This window comes from Poecile atricapillus, chromosome W, assembly GCF_030490865.1.
Source record: "Poecile atricapillus isolate bPoeAtr1 chromosome W, bPoeAtr1.hap1, whole genome shotgun sequence".
Taxonomy (NCBI): Eukaryota; Metazoa; Chordata; class Aves; order Passeriformes; family Paridae; genus Poecile; species Poecile atricapillus.
The window spans coordinates 65,049,348-65,068,786 of record NC_081288.1 but is presented as its reverse complement, the minus strand read 5'-3'; the positions used below and the strand labels follow the sequence as shown (position 1 = coordinate 65,068,786).

The following is a 19,439-nucleotide window of genomic DNA, read 5'->3' as shown; positions in this document are numbered from 1 at the left end:
CTGGGAATTTATCTTGGAACTCACACTGTTTGTTCCAGTTTGAGGCCAAGTTACCCCCAAAAGGATTTTCTTTTAAAAGCTTTAGAAATGCTGTTTTCCTTCCGTCTCCCCTCCCCCCCCCCTTTTTTTTAATAAGAAAAATATTTATGGATCGCGAGAAAGTTCTGAGCATGTATTTGTCTAAAAGAATTCCGAACGAAAAAAACATTGAAGAGAAAATGAAGGGAGGCATTCCTTAATGGAAGTATTGTATGCAAAGACGGCTGTCTTTTTAAGGCTACCCCTAAAAGTGCCGATGCACACAAAAAGGTTGCCTCTCTGGGTGGTCTCTACTTTGGTGAGCTGTTGCTAGGCAGCTAATAATAGACATGTTTGCCAAGTAATTTCTACCCTCCTCCATCTCGTAGAAACCCAAGTCATCTGACAGCCCCGGGGGCGGGCTTTCAGCTTTTATTTCCTCTCTGTCTTTCTCTCTCATTGCCTCCCATTTCATCCCTCCTCTTTATCCAAATGTAGTCTTTTTCTTTACCTCTTCTTTTAAGCTGTGGGGCTCCAGCTCGAGTGCCAGGCAGCAGCTCGCCGGCCACCGCCGCGGGGCATAGTGCGGAGTCGCGGCTCGCGTGTAGCACCCCGGCGCTGAGACAGTATGGTGCACCGCGGCGAGACAACTCAGCAACCGCAGCCCGCCGTGCCACCGCCACGCCGCTGCCGCGGACAGTGACTTCTCAGAGGCAGCGGCGGCCGGAAGAAGCGGTTTTAACGGGAGCGGAGGAAAGCACAGAGGCTTCTAGGGCGGGGGAGGGGAGTCGTGCTTGCCCACCCACTCTCCTTGGGTGTTGGGAGTAGTTACCAGCATCTCGAGGACTGCACGCGATGTGGCAATGGGAGGGGCAGGGTGAGACTCGTCGGGAGCGGCCGCGGCGGCAGCCACCGCCCACCGCCCCACGTCAAGCGGCCACGCAACGACGGCGCCAGCAGTAGTATCCTGCAGTCTGCAGCGCCGCCAGTTCCCTGTGGGTCCGGCTGTCAGCGGCGATAACATGGCCTCAGTCATTAACGTATTGGAGTCGGAGACGAGCAGCAGTGCAATGGGCGGTGGCCACCCCAGTCGTGCGGCGAGGAGCGATAGCGGGAGGCGGCGAAGGACTGGAGGGAACCAGTGCGCCGCGGCGCCCGATCGAGAGTATCTGCAACGACCAAGCTACTGTGATGCGGCTTTCGCCTTGGAGCAGATCTCAAAGGTGCGTTCAATCTCTCAGGCATTTTTTAGAAATGTAGATACACGCTAGTATTATTATTAGGGGGGAAGTGTTTCCTCGTGCAAGGAAGAGATGGAATTAAAACAGCCACCAATAAAATGCTGGGGAAAGGAGACGTCTTTGACTATTTAGTGCGGGAGAGAGTGCCCTCCTAACCTTCTTGCATATGCTTTGTCTGGTGTATGTGCTGAGGAGCACTCCTCTAGTTAAATTTCCCAGTCAGTTTCACCTCCCGTATAGTTTGCGTCCCGCTCTCGCTTTTCCTCTCCCTTTTCCACTTCCTTTGCTTCTCTATTGCCTCGTAGTACTCTGCAACTTCTCTAACCGGAAAAGGGGATAAAATAAGCGGCTGCTTTCTTGCCAAGAAGTGCTTTTGCAAAGTTCTCCACCGAGTGATGAAAACGCGACTATCCTCAGAGAGGGGTCCTCATAACAGAGAAACTTTGTAACGTTTACCCTAGCATTCGGAGGAAAACTCAAAGTTGTAAACAAATTGCTACTTTAAACCTTCTGTGCAGGTTGTACTGAGTATTCCCGGCTCACTGGCTTTATTGTTAGCGTGGAAACGCCAGAGGTGCAGGAATGCGCTGGAAGCCCGACTCGGGGAGGGGAAGTGGAACGGTCCCAACTGTGAACTTCTGCAGAACAAAAACTGTTCAAAATAAACAACCCCGGGAAACAGTGGCTTTCTACAGAGAGCATTTAATTTCGTGGAGCAAATTTCTAGGCTTTGTTGAAAAGGGGAAAGGTAAAAAAAACAAATATCTATGTGACTGCCCTCTTCCGTTCACAAATATTGTCATAACTTATAGATGGCTGCTCTGTTTCCTAATTAAGATCACACAGTATCTTCAGACTATGGAAATTAATTTCCTATCATCTTACAGCACTGCTCACCATGTGGATAATGCATTTACTACAAAGTTGCGCTAAGGGCTGGGAATGGGAGAAATGCCAACTAATTGCTACAAAGTAGTTTTCTTTCACTATTGACATCTCCCTCCCCTATCAGCCTTTTAGAGGTATAATGAGAACAGGAAAGGGGACTTTTTTTCTTGACATGCCTGTTGGGATTCATTGACATAGGTTATTTCTCCCCTAGAGCCATGACTCTTGCCAGCATGAGTGTGTTGCAACATGAACTGGTAGTGGTGACTTGAGTGTAAGACAGTAATGGGCATCTTAGGCAGGGAGCAAACACACACACTGTCTCATTTATTCAGATTTTCAAGCAGTCATGGAATCCCAAACCTGTGTGGTGGTTTAGCAATAGGATGGTTACCAGCAGGTACTCATCTTGGCCTCCAGGAATGCTTAATGGTGAATGCCAGCTGCTCAGCTGAGACACAAGATGAAGGCCCTTCCCGAAGGACAGCATTATTGTCATTACTACAAGGGACACTGTGAAGATATGAGCATTTATGTATAAATAACTGTTCTGCTTCTGTTAGTGGTTGGAGGGGGGCTTTCCCCATGTGTCCTCTTGGAATAAATGTGCCTTGCCTGTGTGTCTGCCCCAGCTTCTTAACTACTAACTTTTCCTTGCCTTGTAGGGGAAAGCTACTGGAAGAAAAGCACCACTGTGGCTGAGAGCAAAGTTTCAGAGACTGTTATTTAAACTGGGCTGTTACATTCAGAAAAACTGTGGAAAGTTTTTGGTTGTTGGCCTTCTCATATTTGGGGCTTTCGCTGTAGGATTAAGGGCAGCAATTCTTGAAACCAACGTGGAGGAGCTGTGGGTGGAAGGTAAGTTTGAGATGCCCTTTATTCTAATGCCATCTCTCCTCACAATGCCCCTTCTACCTCAGGAGCTGGATAAAAACAGCTTGAGTGTCAGACTTTAGGAATGTGCGTGTGTGTATACATACAAATATAATAGGCCTTCATGCTGAGGAGTGTCTGATGACAGGACTGGACTGGTGGCCAGGGGAAGCCTACAGAGTGCTGCCTGTGCCCAATGCTGTGGTGTTTAGTAGGGCTCTGTGAGGCTGGTGAACATGAGAGAGTGTGTATAGATTGGGAAGGGGTTGACAGCAGGGCATGCTGCTCTGGGCAGCACATACTGCTTTACCACTCAGCTGCAGGACAGTGGCAGGCCATGAGGAGAATGGTCTAAAGACATGGGTGCCTGTGTGGTCCTATTTTTTTGGACAGCTTTCAATTGTGGGGGAGAAACATTTGTCTCAAGGTTAAAATAATAAAAAAAGGCTGCTGAAGTGAAGCCTGGCCTGGCTGGCCTAGAGGCTGTGGCTGGGCAGCCAGGTGTGGGGTAGAAGTGGGCACTGCCCTAGGCCAGAGAGGATGATGTCTTCCAAAACCAGCCAAGAGGCTCACCCATGTTGGCTTTGTGTTGGTAAGCATCAGTTTAGGAAGGCTGCTTTGGTAAAGGAGAAGAAATTGTATCGGGAGGCTGGGTGTTTGTGTGCTTCCTTTAGAAATAGCTCTACCCCAGCATGCAGGCCAGGGAATGTGAAGGGGTAGCTTTCCTTGAGGGCCTGGAGGCAGTCAGCATCACTACCCTCCTGCCCGGGGGCTACTCAGGGTTGCTCTAGTCTGAGAGGCATGACTCCAGGTTGTCACTTTTTCTTTTCAGGGAGAAAATACTATTTATTTAGCATCAGATTTCTTGTTGATGTAAAACCAGACTGATATTGTTGACAGTGGTAGTGACTCTGTATTTATGTTCAAGTAGCTTGCAGCAGAATTTTGATTATAAGAGTTAATACAGAAATCTGCATAATTAATCATTGGCAAATGCCTCTGTGTGTGTATGTTGAGGATCCCAGAGATAGGCAGAGAAGTACGTTCAGAACTTCTTCTGGTCATTGGGTACTGTGCACTTTAATTACTAATGCAAACAGCTGTGAACATTCTTTTTACCCCCAACATATTTTTCTTAATTCTTTGTGAAACTGTTGTGGCAGTTTCTTTTGTCAATTTTTGCTCTTACATTTTTTATCTCTGCTTTTTTATTAGTCTTTGGTGAATAATGTTTGATTGTAGTCCCATCTAGCACTTGTGTCTTAGGTTTATTATCTTGATATTATTTGGGTTCACTTGGAAGGTGTGCTGGTTTCAGCTGGGGTAGAGTTAATTTTCTTCCCAATGGCTGGTGTAGGGCTGTGTTTTAGGTTTGTGCTGAACACAGGGTTGATAATATAGAGATGATTTTATTATTGCTGAGCAGGGCTGTTGTGGTTTGACACTAGCCCAACACCAGGCATCCACAAGAGTCACTGGCTCAGCCCCCCCCCCCCCCCCCTACAGCTGGGCAGAGGAGGGAAAAAAATAATGAAGGCTTCATGAGTGAGATAAGGACTGGGAGAAATATTTCAAGGGCAAAGCAGGCTCAACTTAAGTTGCAAAGTTAATTTATTACTAACAATCAGAGGAGGATAATGAGAAGTGAAATAAGCCCTTAAAACACCTTCCCCCCCCCCCAGCCCTTCCCCCCTTCCCACTGACAGCACAGGGAGACATGGCGTGGGGGTTTTGGTCATTTCATCACCAAGATTTTCTTCTGCTGCTCTGGGGGAAGAATCCTTCCCTTGTGAGACCGTGGGGTCCCTCCCATAGGAGACAGTTCTCCACGAACTTCTCCAGTGTGGGTCCACTCTCCCAAGCAGCAGTCCTACCACACCTGCTGCAACGTAAATTCCCCCATGGGCAGACAGTCCTCCCAAAACTGCTGTGATGTGGGTCACTTCCACGGGGTGCAGTCCTCCAAAGACAGGCTGCTCCAGCCTGGAAGCAGGGGCTCCCTCTTTTCTCCAAGTCTTCCACTGGGTCACAGCCCCCTCCAGGCATTTACAGCATGGGCACCTCCCCCATGGGCTGTGGGTGGATCTCTGCATTCCCTGTGGACCTCCATGGGCTACAAGGGGACAGACTGCTTCATCACCATGGCCTGCAGAGGAATCTCAGCTCCAGCACCTGGAGCATCTCCTCCCCCTCCTTCTCCACTGACCTTGGTGTTGCCATGTTGCTTCCCCTCACATGTTCTCACCTCCTCTTCTTTGACTAGGAGCAAAACTTGTGACTTTGTTTTGATTTTTTTCTTAAATACATCATCACAGAGGTGTTACCAACCTTTCTCATTGGCCCAGTTTTGACCAGCGGTATGTCCATCTTCAGAGCCATCAGCCATTGGCTCTGCCAGATGTGGTGGAAGCTTCCAGCAGCTTCTCACAGGAGGCATCTTTGTGCGCCCCCTGCTACCAGAAACCAGGCTGTGCCAAACCAATACATGGGTTCACACAGAGCCAAGGCCTTTGCTGCTTTTCATACTACCACATTGAGGAGGGGCCTGTGGTGTATGGGAGGTTGGGTGGAGACACAGCCAGGATAGGTGATCCAAACTGACCAAAGGGATATTCCAGACCATATGGCATCCTGCTTAGTATATAAAGTGAAGGAAAGAAGGAGGAAGAGGGATGTTTGGAGTGATGACATTTGTTTTCCCAAGTTGCTATTAAGTGTGATGGGGCCCTACTCTCCTGGATATGGCCGAATACCTGCCTGCCCATGGGAAGGGTTGAATGAATTTATTGTCTTGCTTTGTTTGTGCTTTTGCTTTCCCTGTTAAAACTGTCTTTATTTCAACCCATGAGTTTTGTAGCTTTTACCCTTCTGAGTCTCTCCCTGATCCTGCTGGTGGGGGACTGAGCAGCTGTGTGGGACTTGGTTGCTGGCTGGGGTTAAACCATGATGGAAGGGTAGTCCCATCTTATGCCACTGCTTCTTCTGACAGTTTAATAAAAGAAACTGCTTGCTGACAATACCTATGCAACTGGCCCAGCACCAAAAATTAAATTCTTAAGGAAAAAAATCACAGAATTGTTGAGGTGGAAAGGGATCTCTGCAGGTCATATGTTCTAAATCCCCTGCTCAAGCAGGGCCATCTAGAGCCCATGATGATGTCCAGATGACTTTTGAGTATCTCCAAGAAGGGAGATTCACCTACACTCTGGGCAATCCATTCCAGTGTTGTCACCCTCACAGTGAAAAAGGGTTTTCGTATGTTCATATGGAACCTTCTACATTTCAATTTGTGCCCATTGCCCCTGGTCGTGTCCCTGGGCACCACTGAAAAGAAGCCTGACTGTGTTCTTTGCACCCTCTCTTCAGGTATTTATATACATTGATGAGATTTTCCCCTGAGCCTTCTCCTCTCTTTGCTGAACAGTCCCATCTTTCTCAGCTTTTCCTCATATGTGAGATGCCCCAGTCAGTCCCATCTTCATGGCCCTTTGCTGAACTCTCTCCAGTATGTCTGTGTCTCTTGTATTGGGGAGCTCAGAACTGGACACAGTATTCCAGGTGTAGCCTCACCAGTGCTGAATAAAGGGGAAGGGTTACCTCCGCTGACCTGTAGTGGGAACTTGTTGCATACAACACAGGTCAGTCCATGATCTCCTTTAGAGGTCACCATAGTATCATAGAATATCCTGAGTTGGAAGGGACCCACCAAGATCATCAAGTCCACCTCCTGGCTTTGCACAGGACAGCTCCAAAAATCCCACCCTGTGCCTGAGCGTTGTCCAAACTCTTCTTGAACTCTGTCAGGCTTGGTGCTGTGACCACTTCTCTGGGGAGCCTGTTCCAGTGCCCAACCACCCTCTGTGTGAACCTTTTCCTAATATCCAACCTAAATCTCCCCTGACACAGCTACAAGCTGTTCCTTTGGGTCCTATGGCTGGTGACCAGAGAGAAACAATCAGTGCTTATCCCTCTACTTCCCCTTCTGAGGAAGCTGTAGACTGCGATGAGGTTTCCCTTCAGTCTCCTCTCAGCTGAACAAGCCAAGTGACCTCAGCCACTCCTCATACAGCTTCTCCTCAAGACTCTTCACCATCTTCATGGTCCTCCTTTGGATGCTCCCTTGTAGCTTTATGTCCTTATTTTGTGGCACCCAAAGCTGTACCTAGTACTTGAGGTGAGGCTGCACTAGTGCAGAGCAGAGTGGGTATACCCCACTACCCCCTTTCACCTCACCCCTCACCAAAACCCTGCCAGTGCAGCTATTACATTCTAAATCACTGATAGATCTCTGTCAAGTTTCATCTAAACAGGTATCTACATCACTGTTCACGGTTGATGCTTGTTGCTGAAAGCTCATGCATCAAAAGAACAACTTAAGTATTTAAAATTCCCCTTTCATCTTTTAAGAGCTTTAAGTCAGTAAAACTCTAGTCTAGAATAGTGCAACTATTCTTTGGTCACTGAGAAGGGAACTTGGAATTACTTTAGTGTAGCCAGGCCTTCATCTAGCATTTTTACAAAACCATACCAGACTAATACATGACAAGTTCCCCTTCTCTACCTATTATAGAAAGGGCAAGAGGAGGATCTTATTCTGTAGAACTGACACCCCCCCCAAGTTATAAGAATGTAGTTCCTTTTGCCTTTCAGACTTCAGAGGAGTTTAATTTATTTGAGGCTCCAGAACATTAATCTTCATTATTATTTCGAAACTTATCACATCATGGCTAATGTCTGTGCCAGAATATGCACTAGAAATCCTTGATTATTTCCTTTTCTGTTAAAACATGTACGTTTAGACAGGGCACTGCCTTTGTTGTACCATTCTTTTCTTCCGCTCTCCAGAGCTTTGAGTGAATTCCTGCACCCTGGGAATTTTGCTGGTTATGAACAGGTTCAGATATGCATTTTTGTAGTACCAGAGAGCTTGGAGATTTTGGTGCATAAATCCAGGAGTGGAATAGAACATTTGAAAGCTGCATTACTTTCTTGTTCCCAGTGCCACTGCTGTTGAGCAGTAACAAAGGGGGAGTGTAAGTAAAGAGTAGGGCAGGCTGCTGCTGGTGCCATGTGGAGGTATTGATGAGTGGTTTGAGATCTGCTAGTTCTCCTATGGTGTCTTGAGGTGACTTTATGATACTGGTATCTCAAGTCATCTAATTTATGTTATATATTAAGTTCTGCACCTTTAGGACTGGCTCTGAAAGTGAAGGGGGGGGAAGAAGAAGCATGCAGTCTGTATTGAAAGAAAACATCACTCCTACACATCCTGCTCCTGGACTGTGCTGTCTGCAGCACGGACAGACAGCGGGAGAGAGCTTCTCTTTGGCTTTTAGTTAGTTTTCGCTAGCTGAGGCAGAGGAGTTCCCTGGATTTTTTTTTTCTTTCCTTTTTTTCCCTGGATCTGTGTAAACCTGTTTTAGACTGAAACACCCAGACAAACCCCGGGAGCTCACGCCTGTGGCCCACTGGGACCTGGGCCTTGACACTATCCAGCGCCGGATGGACTGATAAGAACTTCAGTGAGCTGAGCTATACCACATGAAAAAGACTTTTCATCTTAGATTTGCCATTTTGTTGAACAGTAAAAAGTTTTATTGTTTAATATTATTCAATTTCTGTTAAATAAACAGCTTTTTCCACTTCTCTCTAAAGAAATTTTTTTTTCTTGGACCAGTTGGGGGGAAGGGTCATTTAAATTTTTTTTTTCCTTGGGGAAACCCCCATTTGGAGTTTTCCTCCCAAATTTGCCTTAAACTAAGACAAATACAGTTATTGGTTAATATATGGTTAAGTGGACTCCTTTGTAGAGAATGGCCTTACTTTCTCATTATTCTTCAGACACTGAAAAACGAGGTTCACATTTTTTTTTATATAAAATTTAAAAAGTTTAATAGAAAGATAATTAGGAGACAGAAATAAAGCAAATGAACAAATATGGCCGGGTACCTCTGCATTCAGCCAAGATCACACCTTACTAACAAAGGATCGTCCCTTAAAAACACAAATCTCTTGCATATTCATAAATGCTTATGCACGATTCAAACATTCCTCTTAAGTTTAAGATGTTCCTTTGTTTAACTTCAACTCCCCCCCTCCCCAACAGATCAATCTTCTTGGCTCCGTTGAGTCTCAGTCCCCTATAACAGAGGTTGAATAAATTCCTCCCTTGGAGCTCCAGTCACTGCTGTCTTCATCTGGATAAGATAATCTAAGAGTGCAGGGGGGATTTCTGACTATCTTTTCAGTCTCTGGGTTATATGAACAAAAGCAGTCTATTTTAATACCATGCTGCAGCCTTAAATATATATGTACTACACCACTATTTTGAAGTTTTATCAATAACAGAAATAGGCTATATTAATACAGAAAAGTTTTCCAACATTATACATATAACATTTGTTTTAATATTTCTGAAAAGCCAATAATATCATATGCACTTATTACAGGCACCGAGTCCAGGCAACAGTGAACTCCATGGACACTCAAACTTACTTTCAACAGAGAATTCATTAAGGAAAACTCCCCACCCTGATTCCAATTTTATTCATGATTTCTTTTTTTCTGTGAAAAGAGATGTTCCAACAACTGTTACTAGATAATATTTATGGTGGCACCTCAGAAAGGTAGTAATACACACAGTGCATGCATGTAACAGTTCTTGACTGGTCAGTCTTATAAATGAAAATGCTAGACTTGCCAATACATTAAGCAATATAGCAAATTTATTAATTTGTTCAATAAAAGGTGAGCAAATTTTATGGTGCGCTGGGTGCGTTGAGGGTCTCTGCCCTAAGCAATGCACAAATTCAGGGTTTGAATTGTATACTCTTATATCATTCTAAGGACTTCACTTCCTCAAATTTTCAGGTATTTTCTACTTGCTTTGTCTTTGTAATCAGCAGTTGTGGTTTTTGGAGATCTTTTGGGGAGGTGGTCTGAGATGGTCTTCTGATGTCTCTCCAGCCTCCCATTCTTCTTTTAAAATATCTTTTTTCCACTAGCATTATTTTTGGTTATACAGTTTGTCTAAGCAAGCATATATATTCTTAGTCAGCATACATTCTGCAAGCCTTCTTTCAATCATTTCACAACCTAAAGCTAACATATCTAAAAATGTCTTCATAGGGCTTCTTCCTCAGTTATTACAAAACTCAAAGTCAACATGTTTCAAAATGCCTTTGTAGAGCTTCTCAGCTCATGTTAGTCCTACTTCCCCTTTTGAAGTGACTACAAATTCTTGCATACTCAAAAAAACAATTTATAGCTTGTACAAAGGATGGTTTGAAACTTATACTACAAGGTAGTTTAAATCTTATATTAATTACTTGCAAGTAATGTTGTTCTTAAAACAAACTGTTAGCTAAAAGCTTACTGTTATATAATTCCCTTGTTAAACTTTACTTCCATGTCTTACTTTAGCTGATTCTTAAAACTTTTCTTTATAATAATCCCATGGTCTCTGTCTGCATTGCCCACAGACACATCACCCTGAAAACTAAACCTTCTGATCTTGTTTTCATAGTTTTAGTTACTTTCCCAGGAAAGTAACTATAAACATAAAGTGCTTATATATTCCTTCTAAGAAACTTCTTTGATGGACATTTCACATGACCAGTGTGAATTGGGAAGGTGGTAATTTAGTTATCCAATCCCTGGTTATTGTCAAGAATCTATCAATACTGGAGTCAGAAAATAAAGTGGCTTCCTTTCTTGTCATATCACTGAGACATGTCCATGTGAATCATTCCGTGTCCTTTAGCGACAGACACATAGGTGGGTGCTATTCAATTGACACGAATCACAACTTAATTTCTCACAGTCAACAAACTTAAAGTATATTACATGCAAGTGAATATTTCAGTTATGGATAACTGTTAGGAGGCTCCAAAATATGACAGCTTCCAGGTGTATGAACTGACTGATTCCTTTGTTTAGAATATGCTCCACAGCAGATGCCTAGATTAATGCTGGCTGATCCAAGCTATAGTAAATTTGTGTGGTTTCCACAATGCCATGTTTATATTTAATTTGGATTTCTCCTTCAAAGCTGACCTCCCTATGACCTGTTGAAGTTGTCTGCTGGGATGCAAATTTTAGCTTGTCTGCAACTGTTTTCCCTTTAGTGTTTAATGGAATATAATCTCATCTTGATACTCATGGATTTTTATGCATGACTCTTGTTAACATAACCATGTATCATGCACTTCAACCTATGAGCAGTCAGGTAAAACTGTGCTTGCAAAGTTTTCAGCACCACAGCTAGCTATTTTATAATATTCCAATTAGTTAAAATACTGTTTTGGTTATAGACCTTACAGTACTGTTACTTGTCAGGCTTTTTCTTCTGTGTATAGATTTAAATTCAGTCTTCCAGCCTTTGCTTTGCACTGTTGGTGGCTGGTCAGGAGGTCTGTCCGACCCCTGGCACTGCCACCAACTATCCCAGATAGGGGTCCCAGAAGGAATGGGTGTCCAGGGTTCTCAGCAGTTTCCAGCCAGGGGTAACCCTTGTGAGTGGTCTGAGGCTTCAAGTGAACAGCTCTTTTAGAAGTGATTTTAGCTCTGTAGTGATCTGCTCAGATCAGCCCAGCTCTGCTCATGGGTTACTCCAGCCAATGCGTAGATAAGAGACGGGAGGCCGTGTAGCATTCTGCAGAGTCCTTTATTGTCAGGCTTCAGCGAAGGGGGCCAGTGATGAGCTTCCACTGAACTGGGCAAAAGCTGGGGTTTCTATAGGGAAAGGGAGAATTGGGAAAGGGACCAATGGTCTAAGACCAGGGTAAAATGACCAATAGTTAACAGGGAGATAACATGGGGTCCTGAAGCAGGAAGGGGTCCACAGCTTAGTCACCATGACTAAGAAGTTTTGTCTTATCTTAGGGGACAGATCTCCAAGGAGGAAGTCTTTCAGAGGACTGGTCTTCCTCCACACCTCCCCTCTCTGTATTTAGTAAAAAAGCATCTCCAATAGCTCTTTTGAAGCAACAGAGAAGGCACGAGAACATAACTAATACAATAACAATTGCAATAAATTCCCTTAACTAAAGATGACACCCATCCCATTAGTCCCCATTGACTAAGACGGTCATTGACCCAGTCCGGGTTGTTTTCCACTTTTATGTCCTTCACTAGTTCCTTCAGTTTCTGAATGTTTGCGTGCATGGATTTTGAGTGTGAAGAGAGGTTGAAGCAGGACATCCCTTCAAAGTCTTGGCATCCATGTCCATGGGCAAGTAGTAGGAAGTCAATCGCTGCTCAATTTTGTAGGGATGCATGTCTTGTGGTTTCCCCATCCTTTAAAAGATCGCTTAGGGCAGCAGATGTCGCGTTGGCCTGCTTGCTAAGCCAACACCCCAGGTGATTTATCTCACCAAGGGCTTTAGCTGCAGCTACCCATGGTAAGAACAGGGTTGGGGCTTCTGATAGGGAATATAAGCAAAATTTGTTATCTTTATGGTGGGAGGGGAGGTTTAGAGTTTTCTCCCTCATCCCTTTCCTCTGTTCCTTCCCCCCTTTTTTTGTTTACTAAAACTGAGGATGGGGGTAGGTGGGTGGGTATAAGGTTTAGGGAGATTCTGGCAAGGCTCGAGGGAGGGGGACATGAGGGTTTTTAGGGAAAGAGGGGTAACAACGTATAAACCAGGGAGCGATTTGTGACAAGACTGCATCTGGCCTATGGTTTGACTTATGCAGCAGCATCTTGTTCAGTTCTCTGTTTTGTCTGCTGTTGTATGGCCGGACGGTCTTCTCTTTGGTTTGTGGATGCTTGGCGACACCTTCGTCTCCATGCAGAGCTGGTCTGGTTTTGTGGAGGTCTTGTATTTGATTCAGGAGAATTCTTGTTAGTGTCTGTGGGGGCAGTGTTTTCAGTGCCTAGATTTGGTTTTATGTTTTTTCCTGGGAACCATCTTGGGCCAGATGGTAGTGAGACACAGGCATAGCCTCTTCCCCAGGTAATCAATGGGAAAGGCCCAGAAACCTGATGTGTCTCTGGGTCCTTTACTAGCACCAGTGGTGTCTCAGTGAGCTTAGCTTGGGTTGAATTTGAGAAATGGCAAAGGATTGGAGGGTCAGGCTTAGATGCTGTACAATTTAGGAAGTTAATGATGTAGAGGGCCTTACAGAGTCTCTCAACAGGCGATATCATTTCTGCTTCGTTGGTGATGGAGGACACTTGAGGGTTTGATGGGTCCTTTTTATAATGGATTTCCCTGTGGGATTTGCAGGTATGCCTTTATTGTGTTCTGTTCTCCACTCACTGAAGAACTCTTTTAACCTACCAGAGGCATAGACAGGTCAATTGTCTATTTTGATATTTTTTGGGACTCCCAGATTGGCAAATGCAAGGAGAAAATGCTTGATGGTGTGAGTGGCATTCTCTCCTACATGAGCTGATGCAAATACTGCTCCAGAAAATGTATCGACCAACACATGCACATATTTAGACCTTCCAAAAGGTGGGAAGTGGATCACATCAGTCTGCCACAACTGACAGCTGTTCAGGCCTCGGGAATTTACTCTGGTACTCATAGACGGTATCTGGTAATTTTGGCAGTTCAGACATGTTGCGATAATAGCTTTTGCTTGATCTTTTGAGAGCTTGAACAATCTGATGAGCGCAGGTACATTTTGATGATAAAATGCATGTGACAACTTTGCCTGAGCAAAGATGTCAGGGACGTTAGCAGTTTCTACTAGCATGGCCAATGTGTCCGCCTTCTTGTTCCCTTTTGTGATGGCACCTGGGAGGTCGGTGTGTGACATCACGTGCATAATATGGTAAGGTTGCTTTCTGTGGGATGTTAAATGAGTTAATGCAGAGATCAATTGGTGTAATTTTGGATTGGAAACGTCTTTGAGAAAAGCGTGTTCTGCCCTCATAGCTATACCAGCAATATAAGCTGAATCTGTGACCAAGTTAAAGGGTTCATCTTTGAATTTCTCAAAGGCTCTGACAACGGCTGCTAACTCAGCTATTTGTAGAGATCCCTCTACTATTTGGGCATCAGATTCCCACTTTTGAGTCTTGGGGTCCTTCCAGGTCATTACAGACTTGTGGGATGACCCTGAGCCATCTGTAAAAATGGTTAGAGCTTTGAGAGGTGTCCTACTTGGTACTAATTTTGGGGTCAGATTAAAGGCCACATTAAAAAGTTTATGTCTTGGTATGTGGATGGAAATTTGGCCTGTATAGCTATCTAGGGCAAACTGGAGGTTTTCATTAGTCTGGAGCAAATGCTCCAGGTCTCCAGGAGTCAGTGGCAGGTATATGCATATGAACTCACACCCTGCAAGAGAGCGGAGGCGAGTTCTGGCCTTTTTAATTAGATGTGCCATGATTTCTTGAAGGGTGGTAATTGTTTTTGTAGGTTGATTGTTTGTAAAGATCCATTCATGTATCAATAGAGGGTATCTGAGTTGAGGGTCCCATTGGAAAATCAATCCATGGAAACAGGGGGCCTTTCCCAGAATGACAAACTAGAAAGGCAGGCTAGGTTCAAAGCAATGGGCTTGGCATGAAGACAGGGCTTCTTGGACTTTGGTGCTGGTATCTCAGGCTTCTGATGTGAGAGTGTGTGGAGAGTCCAGGTCTCAGCTGCCATGGAGAAGAGTGAAGATGGGGACAAGGTCCTCTGTTGTAATTCCCATCAGGGGACGGATCCAGTTGATGGACCCACATAAACTGTGCAAGTCTCCCAGGGTTTTTGGGTTGTCTCAGATGGTGAGCTGCTGGGATATGATGATTTTTTCACGGATCTGGAGTCCGAGATAAGTCCGTGGGCTGGTGTACTGCACTTTGTCCTCACAAATCTCGAATCCTGCTTTCTCTATGGTTTCAATGGTCTTTTTAACCACTTTGTCCAAGTAAGTTTTTTCTGATGCACAGACCAGGATATCATCCATATAGTGGTGGATAATTGCATCCGGGAATAGCTTCCGGGTTGGGCACAAAATGTGAGCAACGTACCTCTGGCATATAGTTGGACTGTTCTTGAGGCCTTGAGGTAGATAAAGCCAGTGATATCTTTTCAGTGGAGCCTCTCTGTTAAGAGAGGGGACAGAAAAGGTGAAGCAGGGGGCATCTTGGGGGTGAAGCGGGATGCTGAAGAAACAGTCTTTGATGTCTATGATGACAAGAGTCCAGTCTCGAGGCAGCATCGATGGTGAGGGCAGGCCAGGTTGGAGGGGACCCATGTCCTCAATGATGTTGTTGGTCTTGCGAAGATTGTGGAGTAGTCTCCATCTGTCCTTTCCAGACTTTTTCAGCACAAAGACTGGGGAATTCCAGGGGCTGGTGGTCTTGATGATGTGGCCTTTGGCAAGCTGCTCTTCAACTAGGGCTTCCAGTGCATGCAACTTTACCTTTGAGAGGGGCCACTGCTCGACCCAGACTGGGTCCTCACATTTCCAGGTGAGCCGTGGGATAGATGGTAGTGTGCATTCCTCAGTGGCTCCAATCAGAAATTCCATCTGGGAATGTGTAAGGAAGCTCCCCATTGGGCTAGAAGGTCCCTACCCCATAGGGTGATGGGGACCCTTACCATGAATGGCCAGATGGTTGCCAGCTTGCCTTCAGGTCCTTCAACGATGACATTTTGCTTGCTGCACATAGACACTGTGACTCCACCAATCCCTGAAATAATGCCTGTTGCCAGCTGCAGTTCCCAGTTTGCTGGCCACTCTGAGTGGGCGATGATGGTCACATCTGTGCCAGTGTCCAGTATCCCTGATCAGTAGATCTTCTCCCCCTTACAGAATAGGCCACACTCGATGGTAGGCTTATTTGTGCCCACATTATTGTGGGGTTGAGGGGAAGCCATTCTATGCGGTTTGGTGGGAATAGAAAGGCTTGTGCAATCGGGGTTCCCAGTGAAAGATAAAAGGGTAGGTCCGTGCAGCACAGCTGGACAAAGATTTCTTATCCAGGGTATACTGTTTGTACTTCTGGAAAAACAAAAATTTCCTTTGGACCATGGAAGATGTCGCCTATAATTAGGATGTCCCAGGGACCATCTTTTGGCCCATGCTTTCCTGTGGGAACACGGTAAACACTTTCATCTGTAAAGTCAATGGACAGTGCAGTTAGCAGCTGGCACCGGGATCCCATTGGTACCACTCCATGTGTTGGATCCTCTTCATGTGGCTTGGGATCTACCAGAATGATGCGCTGTGATGCTTCCCATCTTCCTAGTCCTGGTGCCTTGGTTTTGGAAGGCACGGGTCTGCTAGGGAGGGCAGCAGCCTCCCTTGGAATGAAAATGTAGATCCCCATCCTCTGAATTATTATAATTTTGAAATCAGGGGGCTCTCAGGCAGAGATCTGGGGATAGGAATAACAGTTCTTTACTAGTATTTATAACAAGGTAAACAAACAACAATAACTACAGCATTAGCAACAAAACAGAACCAGGGACCCCATGACAGCCTTGTCGGCCGAGACAGGAAAAGGATGGAGGAGAGGCTTTGTTTCACAAACCCCCTGGGGTGGGCAGTCCCGGTGCTCCTGCAGGGCTCTAAGGAACAGCCGGGATGAGCTGAGATCCTCGGCCGGTGGATGAGGTGTATCAGCAGCTCCGCAGCGGTGCATGGCACTGCCACATCCCGGCAGGACAGGGGGTGCGAGGCCCAGCAACGAAGAGGGAAGAAGGAGAAGAAGAAGCAGCAGCTCTGTCTGGGTGATGGCGAGATTCCCTTCCCTCCACAGCAACAGCTCTCAGCCAAAGTGTCCTTCTCTGAAGCTGAAGAAGCCGCCAAACTGTCCCCACCCTCCCCTTTTCCTGCCCCCTTTCCCCCTGGGCCCAGAGGAACTCTTTGTGTTTTCTCAAGCACTCACCAAGTACCTGCAGTCAGGGTTTCCCAGCAACTAATGGGTAAAAATTCCACAGGTGAGCCAGAACTAAAAGAAGGACACCTAACCCCCAACATCCTGGCTGTCCGATGTGAATCTCAAAGTTTGGATGGAGTGAGATGGCTTTTGATTTGTTGTCTTTGCGCGGGGTCTTACCGCACTCTGCTGGAAGTTTCCCGAGTGCTGCTGGTATCGCTGTGGTCTCTGGGGCCTTTGGTAGCCAGTTCGGGGGTCTCGGGTGGGTGACTTCTCTGGGCAGTCCTTTATAAAAGTGTCCAAATTACCCACAGGTGAAACAGCGGGCATTATCTTTGGAGGTTACCACTGGAAATGCTCCAGAAACCCCTTCAGCGATGCCTTTAGCAACCGCTTGAGAAACTGTGTTTTCAGTGGACAAATTGCATGTACAGCTTTCCACCATTTGTTCAATGGTAGGTTCTGTGTCAAAAGGTAAAGCCCTCAGAATAGTTTTACATTGTTCATTAGCATTCTTTATAGCTAGTTTACTCGGAAGTTCCTTTAGTGCCTCTATACTCTCTATCTGTTTTTCCAAGGCATCCTTTAATACACAAATTTAATAAAACTCTCATCTACCCCTTGTTTGATATTAGCAAAATGTAGTGTGGGAGTAGAGTCATCTGGAGTGAGGAGCAATGATGTTTTTGCTGCAATAGCTATGTCTTGCAGTGTATCCTCAGGTAGTGTTGGCTTGGTCTGAGGGTTTTTGTAGATCATCTTCTCTGGCTAGCTGTTTGACAGTGAAATTTTGCCTAATTGCATCATTAGAGTATTTGTCAGATAATGTTTTTAAATGTTTTTTCCAATACCTTTCCCATAGCATATATTCAGCAGGGGAAAGAAGGCATTGAGCAATATTTTTGACATCGTGTGGTACTAAGGTATGCGTGGAGAAGATGGCCTCTAGGTAATTTCTAAAAAGATGTGCTCCTCGTCCATGTTCTTTTGCCACTTTACAAAGATCTATAAGTTCCTTGTCAGTAATAGCCTGCCACACCGTTTTGTTTGCAGCTGCTCCCCTCCTGCCTTTTTTATAAGTTACTGGGAAGGCTGAGATCCTTTGAGCTAATTCGCATTCCCCTGCCTGAGTGGCTTGAATCTGATGTAGTGCCCAAGGATCAGCTTCATCTGAATCAGAATCAGTTGTGTTGCTGTTGCTGTCATCCTCGGAAGAGAATGCAGGGCGTGTATCTGTGCGGTGCCTCCGAGAGTGCAATGAGGGTGGCTGGAGCGGGGCAGCGGGGGACCGCAGGACCGCTGGCGTGCAGCCCGGCCGTGGGAAGGCTGCGGCGGGGTGGTGGTCCCAGTGCTGCCAGCTGTGCGGCAGGCGCAGGTCTTGGCAGTGCATGGGCCGGGTTTTCCGGCGCTACAGCAGCAGAAGCTGTGGCTGCGGCGGCAGGAGACATGGGGGGGAGAAAAACTGCGAGAGGGGAGAAGCCACGGGGGGAGCCATGGGAGCCGCAGGCACGGCAGGTGTCCCATCTCAAGACCACTGTTGTGCAACCGTCGGGAGTGGCGGGAGGGGAGGCTCCAGGAGGGGGGAGGAACCGATGGGGGTGCCCCATGCGGCAGTGTGGGGTAGGGATAGAGACAGGATGTGGTGGGGTGCTAGGGAGCGGGCTCTGTGCTTCCCGTCCCGAAGGGGAGGAGTAGAGGTAGGGGAGAGGCGGGGTGAGAAACTGTCGTTCTAATTAGGAACGGCGGAAAGAACGACACGGACTCTCAAGGGAGTCAGAACAGGAGAGAATCTCTAGTTTATTGCTTCAGTTATGTTATATAGACTAGTTCGTGGAAAGTACAGAAAGGAAACTCTTATTGGTTAGTAAAGTGCTACATTACCATCATTGGTCAGTGGGGTTCACCACCCCCTGACTTTCTCCTGCAAGGAAAACACGGGAACAGACAAACAGCACCTGCAGGCTGTTTTCTGTCTTTGAGGATTGTTTTGAATCCTCCCATGAAATTCCCAGGCTAGCTTCTCAGGCAGGTCTGGCAGGCCATGGGGCCTGCAGCTTGCTCTAAAGCTAGCCTCCACAAGAAACTATAGGAGGGATAGGAGCCGGCACTAGCGGGAGGAAGGGTCGAAAGAATCGGTGCCGCGCGTGGTGGTTTGTGCCAGGGGAAGGGGGTTGGGTAGAGGTGGAGCGGATCCTACACTCCCTGCCCCAGCAGCGGGGGCGAGGGAGAAGGGGCCGGTCACAGCAGTGCTGGGCAGGGGCAGGGCGGATGACGCGCTCCCGGGTCCAGCGAGCGGGGTAGGGGTTGTGGCAAACCCCACGGTACCCGTGGCAGGGAGAGGGACGGGGGGAGCAGGGGGGCGGCCCCCACAGAGCCTGCCTAGAGGGGGGGGGGGTGGGGGTGGGGGCTGGCCCCAGAGGAAGTGGGGAGGCGGAGGGTAGAAAATCTTCAGGTAGAAAAACCGGTTTTGCAAGTTTTAGCTCTGAGGCAGTCAGGGTCATTTGCAATTGTATAGGAGGGAAGAGATACTGAAGGGACAGGGGCTGTGGAGTGGGAGATTTTAAGGTGAGAAGGATTTCTTTCTACAGTTC

The 19,439-nt window shown here is 46.4% G+C and overlaps 1 protein-coding gene across 5 annotated transcripts in view; it reads left to right on the top strand.

The window, feature by feature from the left end:
• Positions 1-1,006: 1,006 nt before the first annotated feature.
• Positions 1,007-19,439, top strand: part of LOC131591460 (protein patched homolog 1-like) — a 213,093-nt gene continuing 194,660 nt past the window's right edge. For 2 of the 5 annotated variants that reach the window (XM_058862187.1, XM_058862185.1), the window contains exons 1-3: positions 1,026-1,241; positions 2,813-3,005; positions 17,163-17,303. In XM_058862187.1, coding sequence (XP_058718170.1) covers positions 1,041-1,241; positions 2,813-3,005; positions 17,163-17,303 — 535 coding nt within the window. In that variant the 5' untranslated portion in view covers positions 1,026-1,040. Of the gene's footprint in view, positions 1,242-2,812; positions 3,006-17,162; positions 17,304-19,439 lie in introns of all 5 variants that reach the window. The other 3 variants (XM_058862186.1, XM_058862184.1, XM_058862189.1) reach the window with 2 other exon arrangements.